The sequence below is a fragment of the Diceros bicornis genome, chromosome 32 (assembly GCF_020826845.1).
Source record: "Diceros bicornis minor isolate mBicDic1 chromosome 32, mDicBic1.mat.cur, whole genome shotgun sequence".
Lineage (NCBI taxonomy): Eukaryota > Metazoa > Chordata > Mammalia > Perissodactyla > Rhinocerotidae > Diceros > Diceros bicornis.
The window spans coordinates 23,506,852-23,518,172 of NC_080771.1; the positions used below are offsets into that span (position 1 = coordinate 23,506,852).

General features: G+C 49.1%; 1 protein-coding gene across 4 annotated transcripts; it reads right to left on the minus strand.

Moving 5' to 3' along the window:
* Positions 1 to 469: 469 nt before the first annotated feature.
* On the minus strand, positions 470 to 11,272 carry ATXN1L (ataxin 1 like). Of its 4 annotated transcripts, none has more exons than XM_058528177.1 (3): positions 11,188 to 11,272; positions 9,197 to 9,264; positions 470 to 7,983 (listed from the first exon to the last, which is right to left on the minus strand). In XM_058528177.1, the coding sequence occupies exon 3, from the start codon at positions 7,864 to 7,866 to the stop codon at positions 5,800 to 5,802; it is 2,067 nt and encodes a 688-aa protein (XP_058384160.1). In that variant the 5' UTR covers positions 7,867 to 7,983; positions 9,197 to 9,264; positions 11,188 to 11,272; the 3' UTR covers positions 470 to 5,799. The 4 variants fall into 4 exon arrangements, with proteins under 4 accessions (XP_058384160.1, XP_058384162.1, XP_058384161.1 ...); XM_058528179.1 differs by having other exon boundaries at positions 470 to 7,986; XM_058528178.1 differs by lacking the exon at positions 11,188 to 11,272 and adding an exon at positions 10,315 to 11,137.
* Between the last annotated feature and the right edge of the window lie 49 nt (positions 11,273 to 11,321).

Sequence of the window (11,321 nt, forward strand, 5' to 3'; positions counted from 1 at the left end):
GGAGAAAGGGCCAACAGTGAGGATGTCTACAGGTTCTTGTGATTGATTGTGCTAGTATCTAAGTCTACTGGTAGACTTCTGAGTCTCTGAAATACATGCCAACAGAATGTGCATACCTGCTACAGGACTAGCTTGCACAATCTGCCCCGAGCCCACCACAAGAAGATGGGCACCATTTGCTCTCTATTACAAGCTCTCCCACAAAGGGCTTCTATCCCCCCCACCCACTGGCCACCATCTAAGGCTGGGATAGGAAGAAGGCGCAAACACCAAAAGGAAAAGCTAGTAGTTTATATAGATAGATATATAGATATATAGATATTGATATATATTGTGTTTACATAGTCCACAAGTTAAATGCAGGTATCCATAAGAAGAGCATTAACAATAAAAATACAATCTGTGTGTAGCCAAGTACAGAGACTTAAAATGGTAAAACAGCAAAAAGGATCTCACAAAAGTACAAATATACAGTACAAATTGATTTATTTAAAACAGTTACAAAAAAGCACAACAAAATAGAGATTATCCTTAGAATTATTAATGCTTTGTTAAAGATCAGGTAGGATTAGAGGGTAAGAAATGGTATTGGGTGGGGGGAGCACCTGACTAGTTCTAAGGCTTTAGATACAATGCAGTTGATTACATATTAATTCAGCCATTACATACTGGGGATAGTAGTTGGGGGATCAGTAATTTATCTACAGGGAACTCCTACACAAATCAGATCCATCCAGACCTCCCCAGTGCCATCCTTCTCTACTCCTCAGGACCCTAAAGCCACCTGGATGACAACGTTCCCATCCTCCTTTCTCCACCCCATTCCCTATCCATATATTCTTCCCTCCCCTAAGGTGCTGTGCAAGCTGAGAGCAGTCTGCTCTCTGCAGCTGGAACATATACTGTTTTGGCTACAGGGATCCTGTGTGTGACTAGGAAGGTTGTAGGGGACAGCCTTATTTTTAATACTTCAAGTTTGCCACAAGTACAGTCAGTCTCTTCCTCAACACAAGATTCTCTCAAATGTGAGTATCAAGCAAACGAGGGATGAACCCTGTCTTGAGCAATACCAGCAATGCACTAACCACTCACAGCTCACAACTACGTGCAAACTCCCTGTCCAGGGAGTGGGTGTAAAACCACTGTGTCATCAGCTCTCTCTCTCTCGCTCTCTCTGAATATGAAGAACCTCAGTCCCCATGACAGTCAAAGACAGAAATAAATGCTTGCAAGTTTGACAATAGGTAAAGGCACATGGGCTGCTGCCACACACACTGCAGACAGGAACCCAATTTGAGGCCATCTTCACTGCTGGGCATTTGCAGTAGAATGGCTTTGGGATCACACAGACTTGAAGTTTGCAATCTACTGGGGGAGGATCTAGGCTTAACAGGAGAACTAATAAAGAAACCTTAGTGTGAAAAGTGCATTTATTACTACTGTTCCTGCTGGGGAGGCTCAGCAGGGCAAACCGCACCACCTCTCCTCCTTCCGCCCCAGGCACTGTGCATAGTCTGCAGGTAAGGAGAGAGTGCAGTCAACTCTAGCATCTCAAGGGCCAGTGTCATCCTAGGCCAGACCAGGCTTATGGCCCAAAGATGGATCCTAGAGTTGAAAGAATAACTGACAGCTACAAAGACCCAGAAGCTTATTTTATTATTGCATAATGTGGGAGGCCTTCCCTACCCCAAGGGAAGTTGGAAGGTGAAGGCTTCCTAGCAAAGCGCTAATAGATTCCTGGTCAACACCCAACCTAGCACGGTTCAGCTCTTCAACTGTAGTGTATACTTTCTCCCATCTGGAAAGTATTGTAGCTTCAGTGTGGTTTAGTAAACTTAGCCCTAGGAGACCAAGAAGTCTCCCTAAACTTGGCCTCTGCCCTATTTACTTTGCTTTTAAGAATGTGACCTACCTTCCACAGCCAATTCAATTAATCAGGTTATCTGTACTCCCATGGACCCAGGCCATTTCCCAGTCAACCCATGTCTACCCTTCATCTCCAGTGTGATCACTCAACTCTTTAACATGCCTACTTGTTGCAGGTTTAAATCATACCACCATCCTGTGCATTTCCTATGATGCCCACTGTTAAAAATAAAATGCAACCCCACTTAAGGGGCTATTTTAGTCAAACTTCAAGCCCTCTTCCAACCCCAGAATCCATAACTGGAGCCAGATGAATCTCCCTGGGACACTGACACAGGCCCTAATCTGGTTCCCCATCATTTATTTTTTAAAACAGGATACAAGATACCACAAAGGAAAGAAGTTAATACACAGAAAACCCCACTAATAGGACCTGCTTGTTTCTCCCTCAAGACAGTCAGATATTTGGAGCCAAAGGGCTCCCAACAAGCACTGAAGCCATATCCCTTTGGATTCAACAGCCCACCAGCAGCATTTCATACTATCCCTATTCAACATGACTTTACTATAAAGTAACACTTGCACATGTAAGAAGGGACAGGATGCCTGGACTTCATCTACATGGCCAAAGACATGGAAGGACAGGCAGATATAACAGGCAGCAGGCAGGACAGTGAGCAGACAGCAGCAGTGGCAAAGCAGCACAGACCAAAGCCCTTGGTGTTACGACCAACTGGGACCAAGAGTGTGGAAGGTCTGTCCAGATCTGTTGGGGCCCCTCCCCTTGGGTACAAGTGCTCAGCTCTGAACTCCCCAATTCTGTTCCCCATGTTACCTCCCTCCCCCGTGTACACTAATCCTGATGGGAATGATGATCCAAGACTTGGATGTATTACCTGTCCTTTACCTGGTTTCCCTACTCCCAAATAGGTATAGGCATTTCTGTTTAGGGCCAGAGTCAGCATTTCTCCTTTCTATCCCTAAGCTCTGGGAAAGTCCAACCAATGACAAGGGACTGGCTCTGGCCTTCTTCAATTGCCTGTTCCCCCTAAAGCTGACACCTTCCCACAAAAATGCTTACTCTCTCAAAACCGCTCTTAAGTCTCTTGTGAACTTATGAAATTCCTATAAGGAAGAACGGACACACCATAAGTTACTCTTATTTCTCATGCCTGGAAGAAAAGACTGAACAAGAGGGAAAAGGTAAGGGGAATGCCACAGCTCTGACCAAGATTTAGAGCACAGAGCTTCTTTTCCTGGGGGACCATCCTTTAATAAAGACACCTCCGCAGTTCAGCAAAGTCAAGTATTACTATATTACATATGCATGGCATGGTACTAGGGGAGCTGCTAGTATTGCTTCACCAGCAAGAGACAGAAGAGGAAGGAACAGCAGAAAAAAACCAGGGCCCAACTTGCCAAAATTCACAAGATTTTCTCTTTCCAGGATTAAGTGGAAGTTACCAGGCTGGGAAGTGGAGGGTTACTTGATTTAAACTACTTGGCCTGTACCTGGTTAGACATAGATTTGCTTCCATAAGAAGGAAGCTTAGTTGGTGTCCTTGGTGGACATTTCTTGAGTGTCTAATGTGTGCATGTCACTATATTCAGTTGATAAGGCTTCCTATGAGGAAGGATGTTTCTGAGAAACCCGTGCAAATAATAATCCCTAGGAATGAGCTGCTCATGGAACAGCAAGAGATGAGGCCTTCTCCTGGGCTGTCATCTGAGAGGTTTCCTCAAGACTCAGCCCCACAGGGCCCCACTGTAGGAAACAGGCCAGAGAAAGCAGCATTAGAGAGAATGGGGGACAGAGAAGGGAAAGGACATGATCCCAAATGCGTACAAGGTTGAGTGTTCACCAGATAGGGTTGGTGTTTGGTTCTGAGATGAACCGGAGACTTAAGTACTCGTGGTCAGGTCAGCAGTTTCCTTTGGATGGGCCTCCAAAAGCTGACTGGCTAGGTAACTGTTCTCAAGGAATGAAACAGCAGAGTGTAGGGCTTGTAGCAAACAAGCCAGTCTCAGTCACTTTGTTCCCCCGGGAGAACAACCTTTAGCACCTGAACACTAAGAATGACTCCATTCTCAGAACTCCCCCTCCCCCCAGGAGGTAGGTAAGATTATTTATCCCCATTTGGCAGCTGGGGAGGAAGTGAAAGAGCGAGAGGTCACAAGACCTGCCTAAAGTCTTTGACAGGGCAGAGATCAGAACCCAGAGGTTTGGGACTCCTGAGGACAGGACAGGCCTCAGGCAGTCGAGCTCTAAAGGAAATGCCAGGATCATACCCTCGGAGAAGCCTCACCAGAGAACTGAGTAGACAATACCCTGAGTTGCTTCAAGAGTCTAAAGACCCTTGAAAAACAAACAAAAAACCCACCCACCGACATGGAAGCTAGTGGGGGAGCCTAATTCTCAATACCCAATAGAATCCCACAGTTCAAGCTGATGCTAAAAGTTGTGAAGAAAAAGTAGGCTTAAGACACAGAGAGGGACAAATGCAACTAAGATTGAAAATACTCTTTGCAGAGGAATACTCCACCACCAAATGAAATCTAGGAAACTTCAGGTGCTGAAATGTTATCAAGACTATCCCAGAACCTTAGAGCTGGCTGTGGGAGGAGACGGCTTGGAGAAGCCTGAATGCTGGGAGAGGAAGTGGAATAAGATGGAAGAGGCTGTGTAAAAATGCCAGGATGGGCATTGCCTAGCCAGGTATATCTGCCCTGAGCCAGGGCATAGCTCCTTTCTTGTTTCTCCACCAAGCTGTTCAGCTACAGAAGAGGAGGGGCCATGATTCTGAGTTTTTGAAAATAGAGAATATAACTGAAGGGGAAACCAGAGAGAACCCCACACACCCAAAACTAGGGGTCTTGGTCAGAGCAGACAAAAACAATTTTGCACAAGGGGAAAGGCAGTGTAGCTACACATTAGGCCCAGGTCAAGACACCATGCAAAGAGGTTAGGGCAGCAGAAGGAAGGGAGTAGTGCAGGCACTTAGGCACAACATAGACAGACAGAGGAGGGGTGTAGGGGCCTGGGGAAAAGGGTCCACTGGTTCTTTCAAAAGTCACCATTACCAACTAGAGATTCAGTACAATTTTGAAGCAGCTCTGGCATGCTGAACAGGAGCTTTGTTAGGTCAGCTACCTTTCCAGAAGCCCTGCCTAGAGCCCAGTCAGCCTGGCCATCAGGTCTTTCTCCCAAAGTCCCCCAACTGGGTCCTCACCAAGGCAGTACTTCACTATGAACCCTGGAGGGGCTTCTCTCTCTCCTGGTGCTAGAAGCCTTGTGCCAGGAATGGTGCACAGAGATGGGAAATGGCTGAAGTAGAGGATCAAGCAGAGTCCTATAGATGAGTGCTCCTCCCCCACAAACCCAGCCATAGACATCTGGAACAAAATTACCCTTTAAAGTGCACAGCTCTCAAAAGAAGAGTTCTGGGTGGGAACCCTCTTATTTCCAACCATGGGGCCTCCTGCCCTCTCACCACAAAAAAGAAAGGAAAAAAACTTCAGACAGTTGAACTGCTACTATAAGCTGTGGATCATCATTTTTGGCTCTTTCTTTGCTCCCTCCCTCTGCCACCTGCTTCCAAAGCCTGACTTTCCCCTTGCAGGAGCTAGGGATGGAGAGGAAAGAACAGGGAGGCCCTGATATTTGGAATGTTTCTTATTCCGTGTGCACCCCCTTCCTTCCTTGGCCCAGGCCTGCTGTTCCCCATCACAGCACCCTCCAGGGCTGTCCTGAAAGGATGCCATGGGGTAATGAGCAACAGACCCTGTCTTGGGAGGCTGCCTTCATGCCTCCTCTTTGCCCCCAATCTCACTGCCAAGAGAGCCATCCCCTGCTCGGCATGTGCAAATCCTCTGCCTGCTCACGGTGAGGCCCAGCTTTGGGGTAAAGCCCCAGTCCTGTTCTGGGAGAGAAGTTCATTTTCCTGCATTGGAACGCCCTTCGATGGATAGCTTTACCTCCTGTGGAATAAAAGAGGGACGGAGCAGCGCAGCCCGTGCCTCCTCCCCTTGCATGCTGTATCTTTGGAAGCTCGGGGCTGGCCAGCAGGCCTGAGCACCAGGCTCTGGCTGCGAGGGCTCTACCATTCGGGAACCCTCGCCAGACGGCTGGCTCTTCCCCTCACTGTCACATTGCTCTCTGGGTCCCAAGACCGTCCTCTCAGGCCTTTCTCGGGGGGGACCCAGCTGGCCTGGGGGAGCACAGCTGGCCTGAGAAACTGAGTTACTGTTCAAGCTCTGTAAACTGATAGAGATGCAGACATCTCCCACCTGTAGCCGATGGCAGGGTAGAGAAAAGAGCTGTGCAGTCCGCCCAGGGCTGCAGGAGGACCAACCCTGGCCATATACAAAAAAAGGGTGCTCGGGGGGCACCTCAATGCTCACTTTGCTCTGCTGCTCACCAACCACGAAATGCAGCATGACAAATCCAGGCCACTGGCTTTCTTGAATGTCCACGACTGTGCTAGAGTCAATCTTCAGCCCCCCACTCACTTCGGCACTGCGCACAAAATCTTGGGTTTGGAGGTCCTCCACTCGCTTCAGCTCTCCCGTAGCCAGCTGGATGATGGCGCCTTTCATGAAATGGGAGGGCAAGTGGGAGGAGGTAATAGGGGGTGGCGTTGGCTCCTTGTCTGGGAAGGTGGTTCTGGCCTGCATGTCCAAACTTGATGCCACCAGGATCTCCGAGCCCATGGGCAGCAGGCCTGGGTCAGTTCCAGTGGGCACCAAGTTGCCATTGGCTACAACCATTGCTTTGGGTAAAGGTCTATGTTTCACCGGTTCCTGATGGGATTGAGGGTAGAATCCTCGGGCCTGATTTTTCTCGGCCATCTCTGCTGGGTTCCTGGCTGACCCTCGCCCCTCACCCTGATGGTCAGGCGTATGATGGGACAGGTTGAGGGGGCTGGGCTCATCCTTCCTCTGAGCTGCCACCACACGATAGTCCTGAGAAGCTAAAGTGCCAACCACTCGCTGGACCTCGAGGTCGGTGTCTGGGGTCCCTCGGTGTGCTGGCACTGCCACCTCCACCCGTGTAGTCTGAGAACCTGAAAACAACTGTCCATCCACCACACAATCTACCACTGGCACCAATCCCTGGCCTTCACCCTTGCTGTTGGGGGAGTCCAGAGCTTCACTTTCCCGTCTTACTAAATTTCGCTCTCGCTGTCTCTGTCCGTTGGCAGGGGCTGCTTCCAGAGTAGACTGGCCCTCCTGAGGGGTAAGAACTGGGCTGGCACCTGCTGGAGGGGTTTCATGCAAGGTGTACCCAGCAGGCAGCCTGGACATTTGATAATAAATGGGCATTCGGCCTGCAGCGAGGTCCAGTGGCTGAGTACTTGAGTGATGTGGCAACTGCCCAGGTGGGGAGGTGGCAGAGGGGACTTTGTTGAATGAATGGGCCGGAGATGAAGCCTGCGGGGGAGGAGTGGCTCCTTCTGCCAGGAGTGAGGCATATGGCACAAAGTGTGGAAGGTGAGAGGTGGCGAGGTTGGCAGAAGGAGAAAGGAGGGGACTTGGTAGGAAATTAGGTGGCACAGCATAGGGAAGGCTATAAGGAGACCCGATAAACTGCAGAGAGGTGGACGGGAGCTGAGCATAGTGGATTGGGGGATAGTGGATTCCTGGATGCTGAATCAGTGAAGACGCTACATTAAATGTGGGGGGCAAGGGGCTCATGTTCACCACGGATGGGAGGCCAGTTGGGGAGAAGGTGGCAGGTGGCACAGCCACCTTATACAGCATGCCATACTGGTCCACTGTCAGACCAGTGATGGCCTCAGCTCCATCACCCCCCAGGCTGACTCTGGCTCCTGCCTGGCTCTGCCCGGCCACCACAACCCCTCGGGACCATTCAGAAGCATCACTTGAGGGTGTGTGGTTAGTTGAGCAGCTGGTAGTTCTCCCCATATCCTCGCTGGTCACGGGGAGGTCTCGTTTCTTTGGTGGAAGGCATTCCTGACTCCTCTCATGAACAGGTTTCATATTGCTTTGTGGTGTTCCTGGAGCCTGGAAAGGGTCGGCCTGCTCCTTGGGGCATCAGAAGGGGCTTCTTTGTGGCTCCCCTGCACCCCTCTCTGCTGCTGGCTGGGGTGCCCACATCTGCTTGGGAACAAATCAGAGGCAAACAAAAGTAACCTAGGGATGAACCAAGTCAAAGGAAATAGCAGGAACTGTGCCCATGGAGGAAGATGTAACAAAGGAGACCACTGGAAAAAAAGAGGTATGAGAGAGGGGCAGGCAAGGATGCTACCCCCCTCGCTCATCCAGCCTAGGACATGAAAGAAACAGGGAAACCACAAAGAGCTACAAAAACAAGCATTCAATGATGCATAAATAACCTGTGGGCTCTACAATCCCAGAGAGACCAACAGCTTTGTGATTAGTCATGTCTCTGATGGGGACCTTGACTTTTCAGTCTTCTCCCCTAAGGGGGATTTGAACACACAGTCTTTGCTACTTGCTCTTTTTCCTAAGTTTCTCCTTTTGCTACCAGACTACTGTGCTATCTTCTTTCCTGAAATATGACCTCATCCTCACTTCCCTTCCCCAGCCTAATTTGAGTTATGATCTCATCTATCCCCACTCCCCCCACCCCAGGCCTGGCTAAACTCATCCTCCTTTGCCTCATATCACCATTACCTCAAGGACCCAGGGGTCAGTAAGTCCTGAGGTCTGCTTGCGTCTTGTTCTTTTAAACCTTGCTTCCTAAACATGTTATGGAAATTAGTATCTTCTTTGTCCCATGACATACTACACGCAAACTTGGGCCCTATGGGGAGAGTGATTGTACTGTGTGTTCTACAATTTATTTGTTTCTCTTCCTCCCCAAAGAACAAGAAAACTCTTCTGACCTCATGTAGACTTCTTGTTCCCTAGTCTGGCAAGACTTCTTTTCTTCTCACCGACCACCTTCAATTTGCCTTCTTCATTCATTCTCTTTCTTTTATCTTTTGTGTTTTCTTTTGCCAATGGTTCCTTTTCCATTGTAGGTCTCCTCTAAGAAACCACATCCTAAAATTCTGGTTCCATTCCTCCAAACATGCCTGTTTATTTCTATCTTAGGGTCTATATGATTCATAAGAAAGTTCTCTCTCCCCTTTCTCTTGTCACCTTTCATACACACTTTTGTCCACTGTTATAAAGTATCTTTTTGGTGTGAACACGCCAATGCATATAAACTTTGTCACCTGTTTCTTCCAACCAAGCTCCAGTTCTTTAAATCTGAAAAGAGATTTCTATACACTGTTCTATTTTTCCACTGTTGAATCCCAGATGTTTTTCTGCAACAAGGTATCCAAAGCACCTGTATTACCTGAGCTTCCAGTGGTGCTTCTGAGCAGCTGTAATAAGAAGCAGTGTCCTCCCCCCTGGCTTGGAAGCCTAAAAGACAGAAATAGGAATAAAATAAGCAGGAGCCTAGCCTCTGATCCTTTCCAGGGTCATGAAGAAAGACATTAAAGCCCACAAGTCTCTGCCTCGTCCTCTTCTCCAGAGATAACAGCACATATATCCAGAGTGCTCAGGCAGTTGAATAGAGAAAAATTCATCTCTTAAGCTCTAATTTGTAGGAAGACATCCCTGGAAAAAATTTTCCATGTATCAAACTTCACTGTTTTCCTTTATATCATATTCTTCATTCTCTAAGTGTACCTATTCCCCAAAGGTTAAATTTACTTCCGATTCCAATTTCAGGTAAATGCACAAATAAAAGTGGAAGACTCAACATTGTTCCCATGTGAACAATGGGAAACAGGAAAAATCAACTTCACAGATTTCGCTTTTATTCAGGGCCGATGAAAACAAAGATGTGGAGGTTATTTAAATGAGAAAAGTGGCACTAGAGGAAAAAGAACAATTATTTATGTTTCTGGGGCAGAAAAAGAGGTCAAGGGGGAGTCACTCAGGGGGAAGCCTTCTTAACAGATTTTCAGAGTAATAAAATGGGCTCGCGTGTGTGTGTGTGTATGTGTCAAATTTTCTGAGTAACAACTTTGTACCAAGTACTGAATCAGGTGTGACAGAAACTGAAAACATTGCTTTGGTCCTCCCAACAGTAGCTAACAATGGAACTCTGGTAGCTTTGGTAGCTAACAATGGAAGAAAACTCACGCTAAACCATCAATATGTGAATCTACACATGCCAGAAACATCAAGCACTGAAGAATGGAGCCTTAATCTCTGATAACAGAGAAAGCAGTACTGATCAGTACTCTGAGAAACTACCCACTGTGCTGATCAAGTCCTATAGAACACTGCAAGCCTCAAATCAAACTGAAGGCAACATTTATCTCCGAAGATTGGCAAAGTGCGGATGCACAAAAAAAGATGACGAGATGGGAAAACAAGATGGAAAGACAAATTCCTAGTTCCATAAACAAATTACACACTGGGTACAAGTCTTGCATCCCTTCTCCGCCTGAATTCCAGTACCTGAAAAGCACTTAGCTTTCTCCTTCACTCCCAACAGAAATTGGGGTCACGTCATCAATCCCAGAATGATCCTTGCTCCCTGCATCTAAAACATTAAAGAACACCTGCCTCTAGGTCACTGAGGGGTTAGCCAAACACAGGCTAATGAAAGGACTTAAAGTGGCAAGAGGTCTGCAGGAATGACAACAAAGAGCCAAGCCTGTGCACCAGGTTCCCACAACACAAAACACATTTCGGAATCTGAAACCTCGGCCTCTGAAGGGGCACACTGAGGATTTCTCAATGGGAAGACGCACTGTGACTCCAACCGAACTAACGGGGAAGAGGGACCATTCCAGAGAGCTGCCAACGCTGCCAGCAGAGCCAGGAATCAAGAGGCTGAACCCAGCCCGAGACCCGAATTGGCTGAGGGCGAGAGCTGCGCCCGCCAGAAAGAGAGGAGCTTGGAAGAGACTAGAGACTACGGCTTCCCATGATCCGAAATCCTTGCTCCAACAAGGGTAGGGGCGGAAATTGTGAATTCTGCGTGTAGAGGGTGGGGGTTGACCCTTCAAGCAGAGGGGCAGGGGCGAGGCCCCGGAGGGGATGCTTCCTTGTTTGGGGGCCTCTTCCCGCCCGGAGGACTCGGATACCCCGGCCCGCGGAGACACAGTGGCGGGGACGCCAGGGCCTGAGGCTCCCTTCTCGGCCCGACCGGAGAGAAGCGCAAGGGGGTCTAGGCGCGGCCTCTTTCGCTCCCTCGGTCCGCAGTTGTCGGGCCCCGGTCCAGAGAAGCAACGGGCTCCAGGGGGCCACTTCCTCCGGAGCTCCGAGCCCAGGCCTGCTTGGCCTCAGTGAGGGCAGCCGGCGGTCCCCACTCCAGGCGACACTCACCCGCCCATCTCACGGCGCTCCTCGGGCTCCTCTCGCTCGTCCCGGAGCCGCCGACACCACAGCCGCCGCCATCCCCGGCCCCGGAGCCGCCCCACACCCAGCGCCCCCCAGCCGGGCGCCCGGAGATGGCGTCA